The following is a 27,901-nucleotide window of genomic DNA, read 5'->3' as shown; positions in this document are numbered from 1 at the left end:
TTTAAATTTTTATACAAAAAAAAAAAAAAGGAACAAGACGCTTTCCCTCTTATAAATGGCATGTTTCCTTTGCCAGTGAAGAACTCCTCGAATAGTCGGGGGCCAGAAAATCAAAAACAAAAAGAGAAAAAATACGTTCAAGCAATGCTATAAATCATGTAGTGCAGAAGCGTAAGAATATCTCTTTTGATCGATAAATTTCACTATGAAACCTTCTTAGCTGTTTTCGAAGTCAATTTTCTTATTAAACCTCCCGTGCAATCCCTGCTAAACCTCAACAGATTACACCAAGTTTAGCTTATTCAATTGGAAATTTCGAGTTGATAGGAGTTTCCGTGAAACCCTAGAGAGTGAATTGACAAAGAGTTGGCCCGTTGTTTCAAGGATCACTGTTAGGGCTTTTTGTTTGGGTTGGCTACTGTCTCTCTCTCTCTTTCAAGTCTCGACTGCTAAGTGTAGTGAAGCTAAGCAACGCCATGAGTCCTATTCAGAATTTCGAGCAACATTCCCGCCATTTGGTGGAGCCTGACCTGCGTACGTTATTTTTCCTAATTCTATCATGTGTTGCCCCTTTTTTTGGTGAAGGAATTGAATTGCTATGCAAAAGTACAAGAAGAAACAAAATTGCGAAAGGAAATTGGCTTTTATACTCAGCATAATGATATATCCCTTACTTCGACTACTAAATGTGGTTTATTTCATGATGCATTTTCACAACCCCTCTCTCTATCTTCCTACTAGTTGGTTATATTAACCACACATTATGCCATGCATTTGTAGTTCTCATCATTTTACTTTTTTATTTTTGAAACAGCGCTTCAGACGAGGCTGCAGATGGCAATGGAAGTGCGTGATAGTCTTGAGATTGCCCACACAGCGGAGTACTTGAATTTTCTGAAATGCTACTTTCGGGCATTCTCAGTTATTCTTTTACAAATTACAAAGCCGCAGTTTGTAGACAATCCTGAGCACAAGCTGAGAAACATTGTTGTGGAGATACTCAATCGTCTACCTCACAGTGAAGTCCTCCGTCCCTTTGTTCAGGACCTCTTGAAGGTCGCAATGCAAGTGCTTACGACAGATAATGAGGAAAATGGATTGATTTGCATTCGAATTATCTTTGATCTTCTTAGGAATTTTAGGCCGACACTAGAAAATGAAGTTCAGCCATTTTTAGACTTTGTATGCAAGATATACCATAATTTTAAATCAACTGTTAGTCATTTTTTTGATAATGCAACTCTTTTGGAGGATGTTAAGCCAATGGAAACTTCTTCTGATCAAATGATTACTGGTACTTCTTCATTCAGTGGAAATGGGCAGCTTAACCCAAGCAATCGTTCATTCAAGATAGTTACAGAGAGTCCACTTGTAGTGATGTTCTTGTTTCAATTGTATAGTCGACTTGTTCAAACTAATATTCCTCACTTGTTGCCTTTGATGGTTGCTGCAATATCTGTCCCAGGCCCTGACAAGGTTCCTCCTAATTTGAAGAGTCACTTCATTGAACTGAAGGGTGCACAGGTTAAGGTGAGTGTCAGTCGCTTATCCTATCCTTTCATATATTTTTTTTTGGTTCAAAAGTACTGATGTTTTGTTCATATTGGTTAAGTGACCAATAATTTTGTGGAGTTATCAGTGGCAAGGGTAATTTGTCAGTCAATTGACCAGCTAAATATATGGCTGGTTTGTCTATAAAATAATTCAAGTTTTTCAGTTTGCATTCTGTGGTACTTGATCTAAGAATTGAACAAAAGATCTTTAGTATTGACACTCCTGTCCTTATCTCATATCCAGCCAGCAAAAAGATGGCATGTATAACATTACTCGAGGAAATATCAAATCTTGTTTATCGTTGGTTATCATTTGCCAATTGCCATGTGCTTCCAAAGTAGCTTGAGACTAAAATGTAGCAGTTCAAAGGTGAGGAGTCTAGTCTCATCAAAAGATATGAAGGCATGGTATAGTAGCTGATTAGGAGCCAAACCTTGGTCTTTTAGCACTAGAGAGCTAAATGATATTTTTGGCAAAAGATCTTTGATGTTCCGCTGTTTGCACATTTATCAAAAATTTGTAATCGGAGCCAATCTTCTTATCCTTGCATTTTTCTCGTGGGGAGTATGCCATTGGGAGAGGGAGACATTGATTCATATATCTTGAAGTTGAAAGTGGAGATATGAGCATAATTGAGAGTACTATGCATACTAGCACAAATGATTTTGTTTACTTCAAATAATGTCCATTAATATTCTTTATTTCCAATTGTTGCAGACAGTTTCATTCTTGACTTACCTGTTGAAGAGTTTTGCTGATTATATTAGGCCTCATGAAGAAAGTATATGTAAAAGTATTGTGAATTTGCTTGTTACTTGTTCTGATTCTGTATCTATTAGAAAGGTAAAAGTTTTATTGCTTTTATGTTTTTCCGTTCTTTGATTTTTTCCTTTCTTATGGTGTTAACGCTGATATTTGAGGTTGTTGATGCAGGAGTTGTTAGTTGCTTTGAAGCATGTCCTTGGTACAGATTTCAAGAGGGGTTTATTTCCATTGATCGATACACTTTTAGAAGAGAGGTAAAATTTTATGCTATTTTATGTGGTTTCCTGCAAATATAAATGATAGAGAGAACATGTGAATTTTCAAATGTCTTGAGATGTGTTGGATTAACAAGAATACTATTCTAATATCTTCAAACCATTAGCCTAATCTTTCTACATAAGGGAATAACAAAACGAAAATTTAAGAAATAAAACAAGAGGAAAAAAAAATTACATCCTCAATGAAGAAGCTTCTGTATACAAAGCAACTAAACTACTTTAAAAGTCTGAATTGATCTTAATAGGTTCATGTCTTGGTATGATCTTCAGTTATTTTGTTAGATGGAGTTGATTGCCAATCATTTGTGTGATAGTTTGCATAAGAGCTCATGTTACTTTTGTTTGTGTTGTATTTAAGTCACTTGAATCTTCTTGATGATTGATAACAAGACAACATTTGAAATAAGTTGAAACATTTGCTTTTTAAATTTTATCGTTTGGAGGATTTGTTTATTGCTGATGTCTTAATGGAATTTTTTCCCTTCTTTGTTCCAGGGTTCTGGTTGGAACTGGTAGAGCATGCTATGAGACTTTGAGGCCTTTGGCTTATAGTTTACTGGCAGAAATTGTTCATCATGTTCGGGGTGAACTCTCATTGTCACAGGTACTGGTCTATGTGAGATGTTTCAAATTAGTGGTTGCGCTTCTTGGGGTTGTGGCGTTGTGGTTACGAGTACAAACACTTCCTTTATTCTTATTAGAAGTTAGGAACATCTTTTATAAAAAGTATGTTACTTGTTTAGAACATTGATTATTCTTTCTAATAGAATAACAATAATAGGAACAGAGAAACAATTGTGTACACACACACACATAAGTATAGCCCATTCATTTATATAATATATCCTTGTCCCTTACTAAATGCAAGGGTAATATATTCTTATCAGTTACAAATACAAATTCTTTGAACTATAATTATTTCATAAATATTTTTCAATGCTTGAATCATTTGAACCTGCATTCAAATCTTATATCTACTATGTGAGATGTTCCAATGTTGTAACCAAATAGCGAACTTTAATCATTTCACATAAATTTCCATAGTATATGTTTGCCAAAGAGAAGTTATACCCAAATTTATTGTGAAATTTAGTTCAATAGTTTAACAGTTCATTTTGTTGAAAAAGTTCATCAATATAAAATCTTGCCATTTGGAAAGAACTGGCTTCTATATATATGAGTGAATGCTCTTTTTTTTCCTCCTTTAAATTTAAATTAGATGTCGATTTGAAATTTTTTACTGACTTGCATACCAAATGTTAATCGGTAGTTTAATAGTTCAATTTAGTTGTAAAAGTTAATCAATAGTTGTTAAAATCTTTTCATTTGGAAAGCATAGGCTTCCATATATTTGAGTCGTAGCTCTTTTTTCTTTCTCCTTCAAACTTAAATGAGGGTATATGGATTTGAAAAATATTATTGACTTGCATAACAAATATGCTTTTGGTATTAGGATAAAAAAAATTAAAATGAAAAAAAACTGTTCATTTGGTTAATGGGAGGAAGGGAGTTTCTGTTGGCTTGGCCTGTGTAATGTTGATAAATAAATATACTGCTATGGCCACTTAAGTGCATCGAAGTCTTGCGAGATAAGGTAGCATGGAGCAGACTAAGATTGATTTAGTGCACAGAAAGGAGTTGCAGTCTTCTAAATTTGTAGCTCTAAACTAGATGCAATGGACAAACAGATTCATATGGTTGAGCTCAATAAGTTTACAATTGAGTTTGCTTGAGTTCTGTAGGTGGATGTCATTTGTAACTTGTAATTAGTAAAGTATGTTTTTGGGGATGACGGCTTTAACCGTGCTTGTAGTCAATCCTGATTGGGTTTATGAAACTTGAATTGTTTATGATTGGCAAGGGGTGGTAATGTCATGCTCATGCGTACATTGTGCGAGGTCTATCTGCCAATATGTGTTGTAAAAATTTGGATACACATAAAAGATGCCTGGAATTACCTTTGAACGGACACCCACAAGTGCATACTTATGGTTTTATTCTATTTAGCCCTCTTTGCTACATGTAGATTATTATAGATGTTAAGCCCTGATAAAAACATTAGATTTTTTATTATATGCACCCACTGAATTCAAATCACCAAAAAAATAAAAATAGAAATAGGGGCACATTGCTTTCAATAAGTCTTTTATAGGGCTCTTGTTTGAAAAGAAATGCTTGATTAACAAAGGGTAGGATGGAAAAACTATTGAAATCGCATGTTCAAATAGGCAATCAGCATGGAGTTTAGATTATACTCCAACTTGGGTAAATCAAGATGAAGTAGCTCGTAAGTGCTTTTTTCTACAAGTTAGGTTATTCAAGCTTAATAATCTAAAGTTTTTATACATAATACATATGCTATTAAGTGTGAATCCTTTGACAACCAGATTTGACAATCTCTATGATCAGTATTATGATAAAAAACCAAGGTGAATGTATGTACTGATAGCTTCTGATAATGTACTCGGAAGTGTATAGGATTAGGTAAAAGGCCATAGGTAAATTTTGCTCAAAACATACTGAATTCAAGAAATACCGTGTCTTGCCATTTGTTAGTCTTTTATTTTTTCATGCATTTGTTCTCTCTATGTTATGTCTACTAGTTACTATTTACTATGTTTTTTGTTGATTCATAACCTCAAGTATGTCTTGTCCATTACTTTCTATTCTCTTCAGTCTTTGCAAATCTTTGTGCTAACTGCTAACCAACTTGTATTACTCTGTTGCAGTTATCACGGATCATTTACCTGTTCTCAAGTAACATGCATGATGCGTCCTTGTCACTGAGTATTCACACTACATGTGCGCGGTTGATGTTGAATCTGGTGCATTTCCCACCTCCAGCCCTCTTATGTTGAAGCTGGCTATTGCATGTGTATATGTTTGATATGTCTAACCATTGATCAATGATGTCATCTTGCGTTTTTTGTGTGCTTAGGTAGAACCAATTTTTGAAAAAGGTGTAGATCCACCATCTATGGATGAAGCTCGGGTTCTATTGGTTTGTATTTCAATTGGCTGCCAGATAACCATCCTTTTTTTCTTCTTCTTGTTTTTTGGACTGATTCTTGTTGTTTTATAGGGGCGTATATTGGATGCTTTTGTTGGTAAATTTAGCACTTTCAAGCGTACCATTCCACAGGTATATGTGCTGCCTGATTAGTTTTCCATGTGATAATGTGTAGAAAATAACCTTAGATGCATTGCGCTAACAGTACTTGTTTACTTATTTAAACATGTCTTTCATAATTTCCAGTTGTGGTCAGTTAGTTAATCGTGAGTTGGATTGCATTGACATAATGTACCAGTTGGCTTACAATATTGGCAACATTGAAGCCATATTAGTTCCATTTTACATGTTCTTTTCTTCCCCTCTATCCGTTTTCTTTTCTTTTTGGTGGATATGCAATAGTTTTGTGGCTTTCTCTCATTTTGTAAATTATGGAAGTGCGTTGATACTGTTTATTTGTTTATTTATGTATTTGTTTTGTGGGTCAGATCCTGAGTGAGGATCTGTTTTCAATTATTCGAAACTCTTTGTTGCATGCGTTGCCTATTTCTGAAGGTCAAGTATGGAACTGTTTGTGTTTATGCCTGTTAATTTACCTTGTTTGTAGAAGGATATTAGGTGGTTTCTTAATTGTTTTTTCCTGATTGATTGTGCAATATTCTATGTAGATGGGTCTGAATTGTCTGATTAAGTATTGAGAGGTGGGGTACTTGCATTCTGTTAAGTTTTTATCATACCTCTTTTCTTCTGCTTTTTTGTGCTTGAGTGTAATGATTGATAAATTGGAAGACTGAATTATCCAATTATGCTCTCAGAATGATGTAGCCTTAGAAGAATTGCAATTGCTTCTTACTCTCTTGGATACATGACCTAAGAAACCCATTCAAGTTTTATACACCAATCTTTGGTTATCGTTTTCCTCAATTGTTGTTAAGTTACTATATAGAGCGCAGATGGTTGCTTTATTTCCTTTTCGGTTGAGCCATGAGATGAATTTCTTCTTCAATTCTAAGTTGCCCATTCTTTATATATTTTATTTCTGCTAATATGATTCAATTCTATTTGCTGAAAGCTGTTGGAGGAGGGTGAAGAGGGAAAGGAACGTGCTACTCTGAGGTCAAAGCTTGAACTCCCTGTGCAGGTTGTTTTTTAATGACTTTTTTTTCTTTGAGGTTACTGATTGTTTGCTTTTAGACCTCTGATGTTAAAACACTAGTTGAATAGGTCATTAATTAAAAGGTCTGTTCTCTGTTCTTTTTGTTGACTTAAGTTGAAGTAAGTAATTTAGGAATAAAGCTCATTATGATGCAAATGTTAAACTGTGCACTTATTTCTTCTGATTATTCTAATAAGATATTGATTAGAGGATTTTTTTTGTTTGTAGTTTTTCTGTCACACACACTGCACACGTTCTTTAACAATGTGCAACATGTAAATCATTAAGGAGTCTGACAAAAGAAGTTTCATGGTTTGGACTATTGGCCTTTCTTAAAATTCAACACTTCATTTCTTTAGATTTTAGCAAAACCAACATGTACTTTTTTTCTTTTATTAGACACTTGAGTTTATAAAGGTGCTAAAATGTCAGAATTTTTCCTAGCCTTCTTTTATGCATTTTCATATATGTGATATATTTCTTTACAAGTGATGCAACATTCAAATACTGAAAACAAACGTTCAAATAAAGCGCACTGATTGATAGAAACTATAGAAGTTTTTTGCTGCTAATATGTTCAAGTCCCTTGTGGATTTTGGGATTCAAATAGATTTACTAATACTAATACTTATTCAACTTTTAAGTTAAAGAAAGTAAAGTTCAAAAGAGTACATTATGTTTGGAGCTCTGATACTTAAATAAGATTCTTTTGTAGTCACATTCTAGAACGATTATTGTGGTGCTATGTCTTTTGTTCCAATAATTTATCCATTCTTAATGCCAAGCTCATAGTGCTCCTGCTTTTAAAGAAACTACTTTGTTGACATGGTATTAGGTTACGTATCGATAGATTATATCTTGGAAATTTCTCGCCTTTCTTTTGTCGGTCGACGTTTCCTTTTATCCTTTTTTTTGTGCTCCTTAATGAGCAAAGGGCTGGGTGTCAAGTGGAAGTGCAGTGATGTATGCAGCTGAGGCATCCTAACAGACCTGTAGACTTAAACCTTGAATCCAACATTTGGGCTTTTTACATTTTTAACTAATTTATAATTGAATAATATAAAATACCATTCAGCTATGTCTTGGTGGTACATGCATCTCTCTCTTTATGGGGGAGGTTCAGGTTCGATTCTTCTCAAGAATGTGTAAACAACTCCTACAGTAAAAGGGCGTCCTGGTGCACTACGCGTCCCCGCTAAGTGAGGGTCCGGGGAGGGGTCCCACCACAAGGGTGTACTGGGGGCAAAATGATGCCTTTTTGTACCTAACATCTATCCCCGATCCAAGGATAACTTCTCTCTCTCTTTATGGGAGGTTCATGTTCGACTCTACTGCTTGTAAAATTATTGAAAGATCATTGTTATTTTGGGAGAAAACTACTCCAGTTCATGCATTGGAAGATAAAGAGTTCATGTAGAAGAATGAGGATTGGAAGTGGACAAATATATTATTATTAATCCCTATTTTTGATGCCTAAAGTTCCTCTTATCATAGCTATCTAAATTCACATATGTTCATACTAAAACAATTATAAAATAGAAAAAGCTATTTAATACAAAATGTATCAAACCTTTGAAAAACCAATCTTTATACCTGATATGACTTTCCATCCCCAATCCAAAACTAACTTCATATCTCGAGGAAGCTTGAATTAATGGCCCTCTATAATACGAGTTTGTCCGCAACATGATAAATTGATATGAGTACTCATTTATGTCATTCAAGCTGAAGGCTTTAGTGTTTGAGCCCAAAATCAGTTTTGAAAAAACGAACAAGCTGTTGACTTGTTAGGTTTTGTGCTGTGGGTTTTACTTATGATGACAAATAGGCAGGGTATGATGGTTACCTTCTATTTGATACTTTAGAATGTACTTGACTTGTAGGAGGATTCAATTGCTTGGAAATGGTTGGAAAGCAATATTATTTTAATAGTTGTAATTCAGTGGTTTTCAAATACTACTTCATGAAAGAGATTTATTTTAGTGCGAGGTTAGGCAGAAAGAGGGGAATATCTATTTAATTTTGAAGTTCTTAAAAGTTAGCTGCATTTCGATTTTAACTAATAAAAGATTTAGACTTCTTTTCTTACATCCGATGTCTATAATTTGCTACCTAGGTTTAAAGGATTAATTATTTTCCACATTGTAGTTCCCCCAATTTATTTATTTCTATCAATTTTTTTTCTTAGAACACTTTCAAGTTTCATTTGACAGTGTTAGTGACTAAACCATGTAAATTTTCCAATTAAAGTCACTGTGTATTTTGCTAAAATTTCTCATCCAAAACTGCCAAGTTCACATGCATGGTCTTTGGGCTTCCACATGCTCTTTTCTTCTTCTTCTCCTCCTTTTTTACAAGTAGCTATTGCAGGCTGTTTTGAATTTGCAAGTTCCAGTGGAACATTCCAAGGAAGTTAGTGACTGCAAAAATCTGATCAAGACTTTAGTTATGGGTAATTGACTCTCTTCCATTATTTTATAATTTGTAGGGTTTATTTGCTTTCAGTTATTCTTTCTACTACATTTTCTTGGTGGAGGATACCTTGTCCTTCTAATTATTGTGTGCCCAATCATATAGTTTCTTTTATTTGACATTAATAGTTATAGTGGAGATAGTTGATGATTTTCTGGAAGATGATTGGACATATATTCTTTCATTGCCTTTTCAATTTATTTTCTCCTGTAACTTAAGAAACTTTGCTGGGTCTTTTAGGTATGAAGACCATAATATGGAGTATCACTCATGCACATTTGCCACAATCACGGGTACCTTGTGTTTTAACTTATACATACATTATACATATATGTTCATTTTTTAGTAATACTATTATCAAAATGATGATTCCATTGTTCAGGTTTCTCCTTTCACACATGGAGCACACTCCCAATCACTTGTCTCACCTTCATCTAGCGTGCCATCACCTCAAGCGTTCAAAGGAATGAGAGAGGATGAGGTATTATTATACATATGTGATCAGCTCATGTGGGTGCTTGGTGCGGTTTTAGCTTGATCTGACATCATTTTGGGCTTTGGCCAGGTATGGAAAGCCTCTGGTGTCTTGAAGAGTGGTGTGCATTGCTTGGCTCTCTTCAAGGAGAAGGATGAGGAGAGAGACATGCTGAATCTCTTTTCCCAAATTCTAGCCATTATGGAACCAAGAGATCTTATGGACATGTTCTCTTTGTGTATGCCTGATCTTTTTGAATGCATGATCAGCAATACACAACTGGTCCACATATTTTCGTCACTTTTGCAGTCTCAGAAAGTGTACCGGCCATTTGCTGATGTCTTGGTTAATTTTCTTGTTAGCAGCAAACTTGATGTTCTGAAGCAGCCAGATTCACCTGCAGCTAAACTGGTTTTGCATCTCTTTCGATTTATATTTGGTGCTGTTGCCAAAGCACCTGCAGATTTTGAACGTATTCTGCAGCCTCATGTGCCTGTTATTATGGAAGTTTGCATGAAGAATGCTACTGAAGTTGAAAAGCCTCTTGGTTACATGCAACTTCTTCGTACAATGTTCAGAGCTTTAGCAGGATGCAAATTTGAGCTTCTTCTCCGAGACTTGATTCCTATGTTACAACCCTGCCTAAATATGTTGTTGACAATGCTTGAGGGTCCAACGGGGGAGGATATGAGGGACCTTTTGCTGGAGCTTTGCTTGACATTACCTGCACGCTTGAGTGCTTTGCTACCATATCTTCCCCGTCTCATGAAGCCTCTTGTTTTGTGTCTGAAGGGTAATGATGACCTAGTTAGTCTTGGTTTAAGAACACTTGAATTTTGGGTTGATAGTTTAAATCCTGATTTCCTAGAACCTAGTATGGCCAATGTCATGTCAGAGGTGATTTTAGCATTATGGTCTCACTTGAGGCCTGCACCCTACCCTTGGGGTGGAAAAGCACTGCAACTCCTTGGCAAATTAGGTGGCCGTAACAGACGTTTTCTTAAAGAACCCCTAGCCCTTGAGTGTAAGGAGAATCCCGAGCATGGCCTTCGCTTAATTCTGACATTTGAGCCCTCAACCCCATTTTTGGTTCCCTTAGATCGATGCATAAATCTTGCTGTTTCAGCAGTCATGCATAGAAACAGTGGCATGGATGCTTTTTATCGAAGACAGGCATTGAAGTTTCTTCGTGTTTGTTTATCTTCTCAACTTAATTTGCCAGGCAATGTTGCTGATGAGGGATCTACCACCAGGCAGTTGTCAACTTTATTGGTTTCTACTGTTGATTCATCTTTGCGCAGGTCTGAGACAGCTGATATAAAGGTCAGTTAGAAACTGCTTAAAATGTTATGGGTGCTGCATTTGCTACTTCTTCATAACACTTATTTGGATTGAATCAGTCTTGGTTCTAATTTTTCAATCAATTTCCCATCCTAATGATTCAAATCTTTGTGATGATTCTTAAATTATTATTGTGAAATTCATATTTTCTGTAAATTTTATTATGTGAAAATGTTGCTTGTATCACTTATCAGTTTGCTTCCTTACTAATTAACACAAGAAGGAAAAAGAATGCCATGAAAGTAAAATATAACTATACCTTATATAGCTTATATATATATATATATATATGCATGTAAAATTTCTGAAAAATGAATGTTCACTTTGGAAATATGAACAATGTTTTTTGCCAGGCTGACTTAGGTGTGAAGACGAAGACCCAACTTTTGGCTGAGAAGTCGGTTTTTAAAATTCTGTTAATGACGATAATTGCTGCCAGTGCTGAACCAGAGCTCCATGACTCTAAAGATGATTTCATTGCCAATATCTGCCGCCATTTTGCAATGATATTTCATATTGATTATAACTCAGCTAACCCTTCAATGCAAACAACTGTTCATGGGGGTTCTTTGCTTTCATCAAATGCAATTGTAGGTTCCCGATCAAAGAATAGTACTTCTTCTAATCTGAAAGAATTGGACCCTTTGATATTTTTAGATGCTTTGGTTGATGTTCTTGCTGATGAGAATAGAGTCCATGCCAAAGCTGCTCTTAATGCGTTAAATTTGTTCGCTGAAACGCTTCTGTTCCTTGCTCGGTCAAAACATGCTGATATTGTGATGTCAAGAGGAGGCCCAGGTACTCCGATGATTGTTTCTAGTCCATCTATGAATCCTGTTTATTCACCACCTCAAAGTGTCCGTATCCCAGTTTTTGAGCAACTTTTACCTCGTCTTTTGCATTGTTGTTATGGAAGCACATGGCAAGCGCAAATGGGAGGTGTTATGGGACTTGGTGCTTTGGTAGGAAAAGTCACTGTTGAGACTTTGTGCCTTTTCCAAGTCAAAATTGTGCGTGGTCTGGTATACGTTCTCAAAAGGCTCCCTCTTTATGCAAGCAAAGAACAGGAAGAGACTAGTCAAGTGCTTACACAGGTGCTCCGGGTTGTTAATAACGTTGACGAGGCAAACAGTGATTCACGCAAACAGAGTTTTCAGGGAGTGGTTGACTTTCTGGCTTCAGAGTTGTTCAATCCCAATGCATCTATCATTGTGAGGAAGAATGTGCAGTCATGTTTATCTCTTTTGGCTAGTAGGACTGGTAGTGAGGTTTCGGAGTTGCTTGAGCCTCTGTATCAGCCCTTACTTCAGCCTCTTATCATGCGGCCTCTTCGTTCAAAGACTGTTGATCAACAGGTATTGGTCTAATGAGGATTAATGTATTTTATCAATTTTCTTCACTAACTTGAGTTGGTTAATTATAGGTGGGGACAGTTACAGCTTTGAATTTTTGCTTGGCTTTGAGGCCCCCTCTTCTCAAGTTGACTCAGGAACTTGTTAACTTTCTCCAAGAAGCATTGCAAATAGCTGAGGCTGATGAAACTGTTTGGGTCGTAAAGTTTATGAATCCTAAAATGGCCAACTCATTAAATAAACTTCGAACAGCTTGCATAGAGCTGCTTTGTACTACTATGGCCTGGGCAGATTTCAAAACACCTAATCATGCTGAGCTGCGTGCTAAGATCATTTCCATGTTTTTCAAATCTTTGACATGCCGAACTTCAGAAATTGTGACAGTTGCCAAGGAAGGACTGCGACAGGTTTTATTGAACTTTCATTCCGTTTGTGGACATGTTGTTCTTGTTTTAGCTTTTACTATTATTTTTTCATTCCTCGTTGTCATTCACTATATGTACATGTATGTATATATATATATATATACGCACACACACACATACATATATAAGTAGGTTCTACATTCCAAGTGGCCTACTAATAAGAAGAGTGTTGATGCACCCTCTCAGCTCTTGTATATACTTTACGAAGCTATACTAATAATCTGTGTTATGTTTGCTTCTAAATTGACGTAAAAGTATACATGCTCATGGATATGAATAGGACTTGTCTATCTTGTACTTCATTCCATCTAATCCAATAAGACCTTTTATGTTATGAGCTGTCCTAGTTTCTTCTGTACTTTTACTTTTTATTTCTGGATCCAGTTTGCCTCTATTTTGAATTTGAATCTTCATAATTCAAGTGCTTATTTGATGTACCTTTTTCTTTCGTAGGTTATTAATCAACAAAGGATGCCCAAAGAGCTTCTGCAGAGTAGCCTTAGGCCCATTCTAGTCAACTTGGCGCACACGAAAAATCTAAGCATGCCTCTTCTGCAGGGTCTGGCTCGTCTGCTTGAACTTTTATCCAATTGGTTTAATGTCACTTTGGGTGGTAAGCTGTTGGAGCACCTTAAGAAATGGTTGGAACCTGAAAAACTGGCTCAAAATTTGAAGTCATGGAAGGCTGGTGAAGAGCCTAAAATTGCAGCAGGTAATGCATCTAAATTCTATCTAATTAGTGAAGAGTTGCATGAAAGTTCATACATATGCATGCATCATACACATCGGTGGATACTTGCATAGCAGGTCTGTAGGATCATGTGCTATTATGTATATGTATTCATAATTTGTTGCCTTTTCTATTGACTCCTTGCAGCTATTATTGAGCTTTTTCATTTGCTTCCTCATGCTGCATCTAAGTTCCTTGATGATCTAGTAACCCTGATTATTGAATTGGAAAGAGCTCTTCCCCCTGGGCAAGTGTACAGTGAAATCAACAGTCCATATCGACTTCCTTTGACAAAATTTTTAAATCGATATGCAACACTTGCTGTTGATTATTTTCTTGCTCGACTAAGTGATCCAAAATACTTCAGGCGGTAGGTTAAAATCCTCGAATAAAGTTGTTAGTTGAGAACTTTAAAAACCCAATGAGTAAGTATGCTAATCCTTTTCGTTACCTACTTTACTGTAATATGCAGCTTCATGTACATAATACGGTCTGATGCTGGCCAGCCATTAAGAGATGAACTTGCAAAATCTCCACAGAAAATACTGGCAAGTGCCTTTCCCGAGTTCCTGCCAAAACCTGATGCAACAGCAGCACCTGGATCTTCTACTGCACCTTTAACGAGCGACGAAGGCGTCATCGCCTCTACTGCAGATGGTTCTAACTTACCAACTGTTTCCCCTGCGGCAACTTCTGATGCTTATTTTCAAGGGCTTGGCCTCATTAAGACATTGGTGAAGTTGATTCCTGGCTGGTTGCATAGTAATCGTACCGTGTTTGATACTTTAGTTCTTGTGTGGAAGTCACCTGCAAGGACATCTCGTTTGCATAATGAACAGGAGCTGAACTTAGTACAAGTAAGTTGTATAACTTTTTGGGCCTGAAGTACTGGTTTCTACCTTATCATCAAAGAGAAACCTTGCAAAGCAGGAATCTCATTCATTACTTAATATCTTATAAATGATATATCTTATAAATCTCGCTTAAAGTCTCATACATGAAATTTATTTTCCCTTTTTTGGACCTGGTTGATTGACTTATGGTATGCGTTGATGTTGTTTCATGCATGATTGGTTATTTTGCCTCTGATATTGGAGAGACTAGTTATGTATTTAATTGGATCAGCCTACTTCTGAACATATGCGAACTTAATTAACTTAGACTGGGAGTTTGACACATTACTCATTTGGAACCTATGTTTTTTTAATTTTGATGTTTTTGTTATTGACCAAAGAAGCCTTAATTTTTCTCTTTCACAGATAATATTTTGTTGTTTCACCCAATTCATATTAATATCTGACACATCCCTGCATGCGAATGCCAACTGGGTTTTAAGCGTGAACAACACAGGCCCATCTTACTATGTGTTGAAATTAAATCAACAAATGAGGCGGCCAGGAATAGAACACTTGATCACTTGGTTAAAGAGGCTCTGATACCATGTCATGGAACCAGTTGAACTAAAAGCTTAAGCTTATAGCTAAAGGCCCAATTCATATTAATATAATAATATCTGACAATAATAATAGTATAAAGGTTCAGTAATTACAACTGGAATATGTGGGACTCATATGGCCAACAAGTGAAGCTTAAAGGTCTCAAGACGTGTCTTCCTTTTTTTTCATTATTATTGTTATGGAGATATGATAATGTCTGACTAATTTTTGGCTTTTGGATATATTTTAAATTGCAGGTAAAAGAGAGCAAATGGCTAGTCAAATGCTTCCTGAATTACTTAAGACATGATAAGACGGAAGCTAATGTTCTCTTTGATATTCTCAGCATCTTCTTGTTTCATACTCGCATTGATTATACTTTCCTGAAAGAGTTTTATATTATTGAGGTACTTTTTAGTTCTTGATATGATTGTATTAGTGTTGCAAATTTCTCCCCTTTTATACTTCCATTTGATGGTTGTTGTGTGTGCAACAATGATTATATCCCCTGTACCAGGTTGCCGAAGGTTATGCTCCCAGCTTGAAGAAAGCACTTCTGTTGCATTTTTTAAACCTTTTCCAATCAAAACAACTTGCTCATGATCATCTAGTGGTCATAATGCAAATGCTTGTTCTGCCAATGCTTGCACATGCTTTCCAGAACAACCAAAGTTGGGAGGTTGTTGATCCTGGTAGTATAAAAACAATAGTTGACAAACTTCTTGATCCACCAGAAGAGGTGATTTTATAATTTTCTTTAATCACCTTTCTCCGTAAAATTGGCTGTTAATATTTTTTTCTTTTGATTCTGCTGAATGCATTCTTCAAAATTTGGTAATTTCCACCTAATTTTCATGTATTCTGCCCTACTTTTTAGGTTTCTGCTGAATATGATGAACCTCTGAGGATAGAACTTTTGCAGCTTGCCACTTTACTCCTTAAATATCTTCAAAGTGACCTTGTTCACCATAGAAAGGAACTTATTAAATTCGGTTGGAATCATCTCAAACGTGAAGATAGTGCTAGTAAGCAGTGGGCCTTTGTCAATGTTTGCCACTTCTTGGAGGCCTATCAGGCCCCAGAAAAAATCATTCTTCAGGTACCTTCACGAATCACAATTAATTTCATCACAATAGTGGGTGTTTATTTATATTTTTTGTTGGTTTCACTGGTTCTTTATGTCATGTTCACTGGGTTTCCTCTTTCTTCGTTTGGGAATGGGTGGCTGGACTTGGCAATTTTTTTGCAAGTGATTGGAAGAATGTTTTCCTGCTTATTACTTGATTTTTAATGATGTATAGATGGGAATGCATATAGGGTATATTAGGGGGGTGATAATAATGGAATAGCCTTAGAGCAGGATTGCATGCTCTTGCTTTTCTGCTCATAAGATCTTTAGTAGTCTACTTTCTAGCTGTTTTGTCGCCGTGATGTGCAGTGAGGCAGAGATTTACACGTTCATTCAAGTCCACAGCAAACTTTTTCTTATGTATCTTTTTGTTTTATTTTATGTGAAGAATTATCTTGAGATAATTTACAAATGCAGGTTTTTGTTGCACTGCTAAGAACATGCCAGCCAGAAAATAAACTGCTGGTCAAGCAGGCCCTTGATATACTAATGCCAGCATTACCGCGGCGTCTTCCCCTTGGGGAGTCTCGTATGCCAATTTGGATTCGATACACAAAAAAGATCTTGGTTGAAGAAGGTCACTCTATTCCAAATCTGATTCACATTTTCCAATTGATTGTACGGCATTCAGATCTCTTTTATAGCTGCAGAGCGCAGTTTGTGCCTCAGATGGTCAATTCTCTTAGTAGACTTGGATTGCCATATAATACTACAGCAGAAAATAGGCGCCTTGCTATTGAACTTGCTGGATTGGTGGTGGCTTGGGAAAAACAAAGGCAAAACGAAATGAAAGCTGTGACCGATAGTGATTTGCCAAGTCAGAATAATGATGCATTCAATCCTGGCCCAGTTGGTTCTGATCCAAAACGTGCATTGGATGGCTCTACATTCCCTGAAGATCCAAACAAGAGAATTAAGGTTGAGCCTGGTCTTCAATCTCTTTGTGTCATGTCACCAGGTGGCGCATCATCAATCCCTAATATAGAAACACCAGGACCTGGTGGACAACCAGATGAGGAGTTTAAGCCGAATGCTGCTATGGAAGAAATGATTATAAATTTTCTCATAAGAGTGAGACTTCCTTTCATATTTTCTCTTTTATATGAGCAATTGCTGTTGAAAATATGTTCCCTTTATTTATTTTGCTTTTGCTGGTTACCTTATACAGACCCTCTAATCATGTAAACCTCTGTATCTTTATTGGCTTTGCATGAACCTAGATCATTGCTAGTAGAGGGACCAACTATATCTGCACTGTGTTCCTTGTCCAAGTACAAAGCTTCATCATTTGCAAACCATAGTTGTTAAAGGCGCAAGACACACTAAGGCGCTACATAAACAAAACCACATTCAATGTCAAAAACACCTAGTTAAGTTCATAGTGACATATACTTAACCTAAACCTAAGTACCTAACTAATGCTAATAAATTAATAAGCATTCATTGTCAATCAAAAAGAACTAAAAAAAACTAATAATCCTCATCAAGATCCTCCTCCTCCTCTTCACATTCATATTCTTGTTTTGTTTCACTTTTACTTGGATTAGATCAAAGCTTAAAATTAAGTTTACTTAGGTTAGATCAGTGGTTGAGATTAATTAAGCGTTTTAAAAAAACCCCTAATCAAAACACTAAATGTTACAGAGGCGTGCCTTGATGTGAGCCTCCAAAGCCCAGGCGAGGCACACAAGGCGAGACCTTTTAAACTGAGCCTCGCCTACGGGAATTAAGGTCACTACCTTGAGCCTTGCATAGGGCGTGCCTTCAACAACTATGTTACAAACTGATTACTCTATTTATCATTTTTTTTTTGTTTTGTTCGGGAAATTACCGGTTTTCAAGCCCCTGAACTTCTTGTGTTTTGCTTATTTGTATTGCCAATGCTTACTATTTCTTTTTTTGTTGAACATAATTGACTTCTATGTTTTGTTTTGAGGGCTGAAATGGACAAAACTGTATGATAGGTGATTTTATTGTCTTAGTTGAAGGAGTAGTGCTTAATGTGAATAATGTTAATGGGATGAGAAGTCAATATAATACAATTGAAATGTAGTGGCTTCAATAAATAATCAGGTAAAGCTTGAGAGCCTAAAATTTTGTTTCTCCTTTCTTTTCAGACAATTTGAACTTCCAGTATACTTTCTACCTCCTTTAATTAAAAAATCTCCTTACCTACATTAAGCTGACTGTGGCTAAACTTTAAAGATAGAACTTTGCTTATTAGGCAAGAATTGCAATCGCATGCATAATTTCAATTTCAATAAATGTTGCTTGCCGCGACCTGTGTGTTACTCATGGTAGCTCAATCATTTTGTATAAAGATGACCCTCATGTCGTGTTACCACAATTGTGCAAGTTCATGACTTTCATTCATAACAGCTTATACCCTGCCATGCGTATTTTTCTTTCCGTGCTTAAAATTTTGTTATTGGTGAAGTTATAAAGCTCGATACATGTGGAAACAGGTTGCCTTGGTTATAGAGCCTAAGGATAAAGAAGCCAGCATCATGTACAAACAAGCATTAGATCTACTTTCACAAGCTCTAGAGGTGTGGCCAAATGCAAATGTCAAATTCAATTATTTGGAAAAACTTCTTAGCACTGCCCAGCCGTCAAAGGACCCTTCGACAGCACTTGCACAAGGCTTGGATGTTATGAACAAGGTTTTAGAGAAGCAACCACATTTGTTCATTAGAAATAACATCAGCCAGATATCTCAAGTATGTACCGTACAATAAGCATCTTATGTTATTTTTTCTTTGCTTTTCCAGCATCATTATCAATTGTTATTTTGCCGACTTTTCATTTCTCTGTCTCAGATTTTGGAACCATGTTTCAAACATAAAATGTTAGATGCTGGGAAGTCTCTCTGTTCTCTGTTGAAGATGGTCTTTGTTGCTTTTCCACCAGATGCAGCTAGTACACCAACAGATGTGAAGTTGTTGTACCAGAAAGTTGATGAACTGATACAAAAGCATATTAATATTCTCACAGCTTCCCAAACATCGGGTGAGGACAACTCTGCTAATTTAGTTAGCTTCGTGCTGCTTGTCATTAAGACCTTGGCTGAGGTGGAGAAATACATTGAACCATATTTGTTGGTTCGCATCCTTCAACGCCTAGCACGTGATATGGGATCATCTGCTGGTTCTCATTTGAGACAAGTATGCCTCTGCCCCTTCTGTATGTGTGTTATGATTAATACTATGAATTCATCACTTAGTTTACATAAATGTCTCTTTGTTAATTATTTCATGCTCCATTTCTTTTCTATCAACCTTTGGAAAAAGTTATATAATTTGACAGAATAGTCAAAGAAAAGGAAAATTTTGTCTCTGAAATTGTGTTTTGTATTATTGACTTTAAATTGTTATTTACATCTGTTAATACTTTTTGATTTACTTTTTGTTCTCACTTGTTAGCCTAATGCCATTTTTACTTGAAGGCTTAAAGTCGTCAATACCTTTATAGACTGATTCTTCTTTGCTTCCAGATGATCTATACATTTGTTGTTTTATTTGTCTGAGATATTCTCTACAGCAGGGTCAGAGAACAGATCCAGATTCAGCCTCTTCTTCTCGTCAAGGTTCTGATCTTGGAGTTGTTATCTTGAATTTGAAATCTGTACTGAAGCTTATAAGTGAAAAGGTCATGGTTGTAGCGGAATGCAAACGATCTGTATCTCAAACCTTGAACGCCTTGCTCTCAGAGAAGGGTACTGATGCTAGCGTACTTCTATGCATCTTAGATGTGATTAAAGGATGGATTGAAGACGACTTTAACAAACAGGGATCAGCATCATCTAGTGCTTTCCTCCATCCTAAGGAAATAGTCTCTTTGCTTCAAAAGCTTTCACAAGTTGATAAGCAAAACTTCCATCCTGACGCTTTGGATGAGTGGGAGAGGAAATATCTTCAGCTTCTTTATGGGATTTGCTCTGATTCCAACAAGTAAGTTATATTTTGAATTGTTTGGGGATTTGCATTGCAAAAGGGTTTCAATAATATGATTTGACTGACTATCAGATATCCACTGGCATTACGTCAAGAGGTGTTTCAAAAGGTGGAACGACAATTCATGCTTGGTTTGCGGGCGAAGGATCCTGAAATTAGGATGAAATTCTTTTCACTTTATCACGAATCGCTTGGGAAAAACTTGTTTACGAGATTGCAGTATATTATACAACTCCAGGATTGGGAAGCTTTAAGTGACGTCTTCTGGCTCAAACAAGGTCTTGATCTTCTTCTTGCAATCTTAGTTGAGGACAAGCCTATCACTCTCGCTCCAAACTCTGCCAGAGTGTTGCCAATCTTGGTCTCTGGTTCCATTCCGGATGGTTCTGGGATGCAGCAACAGATTGCTGATCTTCCTGAGGGTCTTGAAGAAGCACCCCTAACATTTGATAGCCTTGTCTTTAAGCACACTCAGTTTTTGAATGAGATGAGCAAGCTTCAGGTTATTGCATTTATTTTTTCTAGATATAATTATTTTTTATTTTTGTCACTTGCTTCAGTAGCTAATTTATCATTTTTATATCTTAGTTAATTATGATTGCTTGATATGCGTTAAGTTGTTTTCCGATTTTCATTATGTGGTCTGGTTTTTCATTATGATTGGTTGATATGCATCAGTTAAGTTGCAAGATTCTGCTTCAAATGACTGTTACTTGTTAGGTTTTTAATTATATGTATCTTCAGTAATTGAGAGGAGCGCTGTTGAAAGTGCTCGAGGTGCCCAGGGGAGGTGAGGAGAATTAGGAGCACCTCAAAACCATCTGGCGAGGTGCCTCAATGCCCAGAAAGGCATGCCTTTTTTTTTTCTCTCTTGGGGCATTCTTAGTACTGTAAATACTATTTTTCATCAATTCTGATGTTGATACCTTACACTTCAAAAAGGGAAAAAGTCAAACAGCTTTATAAGCAAAAAGAAGATTTGTAACTGGTACAAGTCGATGTTTATTTTATGGAACTTGTGAACTGTCTTTATATATATGTTTGCACCCTTTGTTTTAAGTTGCACCGCACTTTGCTTGAGCGGGCGCCTCATACAATTTGAGGTCTCGTTGCCTTTAGGGTACCGCTCTTTAAACATCATTGGCTGATGAGAGTAAGTTACCAATAAATTGTGTTGCACTTGATTGAATATCTTATGATGCTATACTAACTTGTCTGCGTAGCTGTCAAGTTAAAATTTCTCTGCATGCCCAACCTGAGAGAGACAAATAAAGGATTTTGTTTAAGAGCTTATCATATGTTTAATTCCTTTACTTTGTTCCAGGTGGCTGATCTTGTTATTCCATTGAGAGAGCTAGCTCATACAGATGCTAATGTTGCATACCATTTGTGGGTGCTAGTATTTCCCATTGTGTGGGTGACCTTACAGAAAGACGAACAGGTAACATTAGCCAAACCAATGATCACTCTCCTATCAAAAGATTATCATAAGAAGCAGCAAGCCAGTAGACCAAATGTTGTTCAAGCACTTCTAGAAGGCCTCCAACTCAGCCACCCTCAACCTCGGATGCCGAGTGAACTTATTAAATATATCGGAAAAACTTACAATGCATGGCACATTGCTTTGGCGTTACTGGAAAGTCATGTCATATTGTTCATGAATGACACAAAGTGCTCTGAGTCACTGGCTGAGCTTTATCGTTTGCTTAATGAAGAAGATATGAGATGTGGGTTGTGGAAGAAAAGGTCAATTACTGCTGAAACCAGAGCTGGACTTTCATTAGTTCAGCATGGTTACTGGCAGCGTGCTCAGAGTCTATTTTACCAAGCCATGGTCAAGGCAACTCAAGGCACATATAACAATACTGTACCCAAAGCTGAGATGTGCCTTTGGGAAGAACAATGGCTCTATTGTGCGACTCAACTCAGTCAGTGGGATGCACTGGCTGATTTCGGTAAAAGTATTGAGAATTATGAAATTCTTCTTGACACTCTTTGGAAATTACCAGATTGGACATATTTGAAGGACAATGTAATAGCCAAGGCTCAGGTAGAAGATACTCCGAAGCTTCGTCTAATTCATGCCTTTTTTGCCCTTCATGATAGAAATACAAATGGTATTGGCGATGCTGAAAACATTGTTGGAAAAGGTGTTGATCTTGCGCTAGCGCAGTGGTGGCAGTTGCCTGAAATGTCTGTTCATGCTAGGATTCCTCTTCTGCAGCAATTCCAGCAGTTAGTTGAAGTTCAAGAGTCTGCTAGAATTCTGGTTGACATTGCCAGTGGAAACAAACTTTCTAGCAATTCTGGTGTTGGTGTGCATGGAAATCATGGAAATCTCTATGCTGATCTGAAAGACATTCTTGAGACATGGAGACTTAGGACTCCAAATGAGTGGGATAATATGTCTATATGGTATGATTTGCTGCAATGGAGGAATGAAATGTATAATGCTGTCATTGATGCTTTCAAGGATCTTATTAATACAAATTCACAACTTCATCACCTTGGATATCGTGACAAAGCATGGAGTGTAAATAAACTTGCACATATTGCTCGTAAGCAAGGTCTTAATGATGTTTGTGTGACAATTCTTGAGAAGATGTATGGCCATTCTACCATGGAGGTGCAGGTATATGCATGCATTTAGTCTAAAAATTAGGATGCGACTATTTTCTTTAGGACTGTTCAGCACTATTTGATAGGTTTTCAAGTTCATCACTTGATATGTTTGAAACAATAAATTCTAATTCTTTTTTGGATTTTTAATCGGTTGTCTGGCACCTGCATTGATTCTTTATGCAAGATGGAATGGTCTATTTGGCTTGAATGTACCCCCAGCATCCTTTTAGAGTTCAATGACTATGTGTTGCAATAAGATTGAGGGTTAGAACGGTCTGCTGACCATTTTTCTGGCCAGATACTGATGGATTCCAATTAGAATTGCGGGACCTCATTTAGTTTTTAGTACTGATTCTACAAAGGATTCAAATGGATAGGTTTGGAAATAAGCAGGGAGCGTGAAAATAGGTCTTTGTAATACACAGGAACTGTAGTGATTGATAGGTCTTTCTAATACACAGGAACTGTAGTGATTGATAGTATATAAATTTAACATTTTGGAACAATCAGTTGGAAAAATTCAAATACATGCATGATTTGAGTTTGCTAAATAACAGTTACGACTGCTTTTATCTCATTGAGAACTAGGAATAATTGTATATCTGAGTGGTTCTTCATTTCATGTTTTTAGGAAGCCTTTGTTAAGATACGAGAACAGGCAAAGGCATATCTGGAGATGAAGGGTGAGCTTACAAGTGGTCTCAATTTGCTCAACAGCACTAACCTGGAATATTTTCCGGTGAAACATAAAGCAGAGATTTTTCGTATCAAGGGAGATTTCCTATTAAAACTAAATGATTCTGAAAATGCTAATCTTGCGTACTCCAATGCTATCAGCCTTTTCAAAAATTTGCCAAAAGGGTGGATAAGCTGGGGAAATTATTGTGACATGGTATGCATTTTTATGCTTAGTTGCCTTTTTATGTTGCTAATTGATATTTAAATAATACTGATTTGCTATATGGTTTGTCAGGCTTATAAAGAAACTAATGATGAGATTTGGCTGGAATATGCTGTTAGCTGTTTCCTTCAAGGCATAAAATTTGGTGTTTCCAATTCCAGAAGCCATCTAGCTCGAGTTTTGTACCTTCTGAGCTTTGATACTCCCAATGAGCCTGTGGGGAGGGCATTTGATAAATACTTGGACCAGATACCCCACTGGGTTTGGCTTTCTTGGATTCCTCAACTGTTGCTTTCCTTGCAGAGGACAGAGGCACCTCACTGCAAACTTGTTTTGCTGAAAATTGCCACCGTGTATCCACAGGTAGGTGTCCTCCACTTGGTTTATGTTACAAAATGACATTTATCCACGTATTGATATTGGTGATGTGCCATCTTCAAATCCTAGGCTTTATATTACTGGCTACGTACATATTTGCTCGAGCGTCGTGATGTTGCAAATAAATCTGAGCTGGGTAGACTGGCATTGGCTCAGCAAAGAATGCAGCAAAATGTCTCTGGTGCTGGATCAGGATCCCTAGGGATATCTGATGGGAGTGCAAGGGTACAGAGTCATGGTGGTTCCACCTTAACAACAGACAATCAAGTCCATCAAACCTCCCAATCTGGAGGTGGGATTGGGACCCATGATAGTGGAAACTCTCATGGGCAGGAATCTGAAAGGTCTACAATAGAGAGCGGTGTGCATTCTGCGAATGATCAACCTCTGCAACAAAATTCTTCAACAATGAACGATAATGGGCAGAATGCATTGAGGCGTGGTGCTCTGGGTTTTGTTGCTTCAGCTGCCAGTGCTTTTGATGCGGCGAAAGACATAATGGAGGCTCTTAGAAGCAAGCACACCAATTTGGCTAGTGAGCTTGAGGTGATGATATGCTGGATTTCATACTGTAGTGGTGCATTGTTTTATTTATTTATTATTTGTTTTTTAGTGTTTCAGTCCTAATATTGCCAGTTGTGTTGTGACAAAATTTGAAGAAAATTTAGTGTTGCACTAACTGCATCTATTCTCCATTCCTGATTTCTTTTTTGCCATGCCAGAATGCTGGAATTAGTTTCATGTATTTTTCATGCAAAATATAGATATTAGTCTGAGAATGAAGGAAAAGTAGAATCATTATTCTTGTCAAGGAACCATTTGACTTAAAAGCTCAAGCTGATAGGTAATGCCCAAGAACTGCTTTTATTATTATCTCCCCATACGCGAAGGCCCCTTGGACTTCAAGAGTGTACAACACAAGCCCATCTTACCGTGTGTTAAAGTTCCAGTAACAAATGAAGTTGTCAAGATTCGAATTCTCGACCACTTGGTTTAGTAAGAGGTCTGATACTATGTCAAGGAACCATTTGACTTAAAAGCTTAAGCTGATGGCTAGAGCCCAATATTAACTTCTATTATTTCTGACAATTCTATTGCATATTTGTCTGTTTAACACTCTAGATTTCTATGCAATTGATGTCCAGTTATATGTTACAGGCAACAAGTTCTTTCCAATATCTTTTTTTTCATGTTGCTGCATCAACACATGGTTAAAGCTAAATTTCCTCTTTGCAGGTTCTTCTCACAGAAATCGGTTCACGATTTGTTACTTTGCCAGAGGAGAGACTTCTTGCAGTGGTTAATGCACTGCTTCACCGCTGTTACAAGTACCCAACTGCCACTACAGCAGAGGTTCCTCAATCTCTAAAGAAGGAACTTTCTGGCGTGTGTAGAGCTTGCTTTTCTGCTGATGCTGTGAACAAGCATGTTGATTTTGTGGGAGAGTATAAGCAGGATTTTGAACGTGATCTTGATCCAGACAGTACAGCTACATTCCCTGCCACCCTTTCTGAACTAACAGAGCGACTGAAACATTGGAAAAATGTTCTTCAGAGCAATGTTGAGGACAGGTTTCCGGCTGTCTTGAAGCTTGAAGAAGAAAGCAGAGTTTTGCGCGACTTCCATGTCGTTGATGTAGAGGTTCCAGGACAGTATTTCAGCGATCAGGTATACTATTACCAATTTTTGAAAGCAAAAGTTTTGTTTCCTTCTCCAATGACCTATTTGATTGATTGGACTTTCAAATTTGTGCCATCACTTGAATACAGTGTCTCTAATTGTATTTACCTTAACCAATTTCAGGAAATTGCTCCAGACCATACAGTGAAGTTAGATAGGGTTGGAGCTGATATTCCTATTGTTCGAAGGCATGGGAGCAGTTTCAGGCGCTTAACATTGATTGGATCTGATGGCTCTCAACGCCATTTTATTGTGCAGACATCTTTGACACCTAATGCTAGAAGTGATGAACGTATACTGCAGCTTTTCCGTGTAATGAACCAGATGTTTGATAAGCACAAAGAATCAAGACGTCGCCATATATGTATTCACACGCCAATTATAATTCCCGTTTGGTCCCAGGTAACAAAATTGGCCTTTGACCAGTCTTGCTCGAGTTCATTGAAAAGAAGATTATGTTATGGTCATCATTTTCATCATCATTATAATGCATGTCAGAGCCCATATAAACAATTATCCTAATGACCATTACTACATCAACAGGTTCGCATGGTTGAAGATGATCTAATGTACAGCACTTTTCTTGAGGTGTATGAGAATCATTGTGCAAGGAATGACCGAGAAGCAGATCTCCCAATCACCTACTTCAAGGAGCAATTAAACCAAGCTATATCTGGCCAAATATCACCTGAAACTGTTCTAGATCTCCGCCACCAAGCTTATAATGATATAACAAAGAATGTAGTGACTGACAGCATCTTTTCCCAGTACATGTACAAGACCCTGCTGAGTGGGAATCATATGTGGGCTTTTAAGAAGCAATTTGCTATCCAGTTGGCCCTTTCAAGTTTCATGTCTTTCATGCTCCAAATTGGAGGAAGGTCTCCGAATAAGATATTGTTTGCTAAGAACACTGGGAAGATTTTCCAAACAGATTTTCACCCAGCATATGATGCAAATGGAATGATCGAGTTTAATGAGCCAGTACCTTTTCGTCTAACAAGAAATATGCAGGCGTTTTTCTCACATTTTGGAGTTGAAGGGCTTATCGTGTCTGCAATGTGTGCTGCAGCACAGGCAGTTGTTTCATCTAAAGTGAGTTTTCATTGGAATGCAAGTTCCATCAAGTGTCATAATGTAATGTTGTTAGTAATCTTCCTGATTCTCTTTCTCTTGCAGCAAAGTCAACATTTATGGCATCAACTCGCCATGTTTTTCCGTGATGAGTTGCTATCTTGGTCTTGGAGACGACCTCTTGCAATGCCTCTGGCACCTGTTGCTGGTGGGGGTAATATGAATCCTGCTGACTTCAAGCATAAAGTGACTACCAATGTTGACCATGTCATCAACAGGATCAACACAATTGCTCCACAATTTCTCTCGGAAGAGGTAATACATGACAAGTTTGGTTTGCTAAAAATCAGTTTTGGTTCTGTTCTGTTGGTCAATTTGCTAAGCTCATGTAATAATTGTGGTAAAAACAGGAGGAAAATGCTGTTGACCTGCCGCAATCTGTGCAGAGAGGTGTGACAGAGTTGGTTGAAGCGGCCTTGACTCCGAGGAACTTGTGCATGATGGATCCTACATGGCATCCATGGTTTTGAAAAAGGTAGACAAAAGTGAATAGCATAGAATAGAATACAATATGATAGAATAGAGGCGCGGATACTTCTCCATTGTAAATGGTATGGTGTACATAGTACAACTTAATTATTTGGAATTGCTGCTAGTTAACTTGTTGTAAGTATTAGTTTCTAATTCTACTTTCTTACTAGTTTAGGAAACTGATACTTGTATTAATTATTTTCTAGGCAGCTGCTTTAATATTGCTGGATTCGTTATTTTGTATTTGTTGATGAAACGAGCTTGCTGTACAACCTTGCTCTTGTGGGCATTTGTAGTCTCTCCGGATACATGTTTTTTTTTTTTTTTGGTTTTTTTTGCAAATCGGGGATTGCGTTTCGGCGCCATGACGGCTTTGAACCTTCTTTGTTAAAAATGCTGATGTGTTAAGAAGCAAATTCAGACAAAAACATGTACTAATGCAATGTATATGGTTGGTGATAGTTTGTTAGTTTTCTTCCATTTTGAACCTCTTTTTTGGCTATACAAGAAGCCATATGGGTTGAGGCAAAAGGAGGAAGATTTCTGATCATTTTATATCAGTTAAGAGTTTCTAAAAGGTTATTTTTAAGGTGTGGTTTGGTATGATGTAATGCAATATAATGTAATTAATGTTGTAAT

The 27,901-nt window shown here is 37.0% G+C and overlaps 1 protein-coding gene across 2 annotated transcripts; it reads left to right on the top strand.

The window, feature by feature from the left end:
* Nucleotides 1–76: 76 nt before the first annotated feature.
* On the top strand, nt 77–27,560 carry LOC136209832 (uncharacterized). 2 transcript variants are annotated; one of them, XM_066001431.1, is made up of 35 exons: nt 77–534; nt 815–1,530; nt 2,272–2,397; nt 2,488–2,573; nt 3,093–3,201; nt 5,327–5,422; nt 5,536–5,598; nt 5,680–5,739; nt 6,680–6,748; nt 9,134–9,215; nt 9,476–9,528; nt 9,618–9,716; nt 9,801–11,033; nt 11,405–12,406; nt 12,475–12,810; nt 13,282–13,540; nt 13,706–13,928; nt 14,031–14,415; nt 15,252–15,401; nt 15,512–15,733; nt 15,872–16,093; nt 16,541–17,194; nt 18,589–18,843; nt 18,943–19,287; nt 19,667–20,073; nt 20,149–20,578; nt 21,401–22,708; nt 23,330–23,590; nt 23,672–23,962; nt 24,047–24,523; nt 25,214–25,645; nt 25,781–26,059; nt 26,201–26,752; nt 26,837–27,046; nt 27,142–27,560. In XM_066001431.1, the coding sequence occupies exons 1-35, from the start codon at nt 477–479 to the stop codon at nt 27,259–27,261; spliced, it is 11,670 nt and encodes a 3,889-aa protein (XP_065857503.1). In that variant the 5' UTR covers nt 77–476; the 3' UTR covers nt 27,262–27,560. The 2 variants fall into 2 exon arrangements, with proteins under 2 accessions (XP_065857503.1, XP_065857502.1); XM_066001430.1 differs by having other exon boundaries at nt 19,664–20,073.
* The last annotated feature ends 341 nt before the right edge of the window (nt 27,561–27,901 follow it).

This window comes from Euphorbia lathyris, chromosome 10 (assembly GCF_963576675.1).
Source record: "Euphorbia lathyris chromosome 10, ddEupLath1.1, whole genome shotgun sequence".
Lineage (NCBI taxonomy): Eukaryota > Viridiplantae > Streptophyta > Magnoliopsida > Malpighiales > Euphorbiaceae > Euphorbia > Euphorbia lathyris.
This window is presented reverse-complemented; position numbering and strand designations above follow the sequence as displayed.

Excerpts from the sequence above, each read along its gene's own strand:
- LOC136209832 (XM_066001430.1), top strand. The coding sequence starts at position 477 with ATGAGTCCTATTCAGAATTTCGAGCAACATTCCCGCCATTTGGTGGAG. Across the intron at positions 16,094-16,540 it reads CAGAAAAAATCATTCTTCAG|GTTTTTGTTGCACTGCTAAG; the intron begins GTACCTTCACGA and ends TTACAAATGCAG. Across the intron at positions 19,288-19,663 it reads CTGGTTCTCATTTGAGACAA|CAGGGTCAGAGAACAGATCC; the intron begins GTATGCCTCTGC and ends TATTCTCTACAG.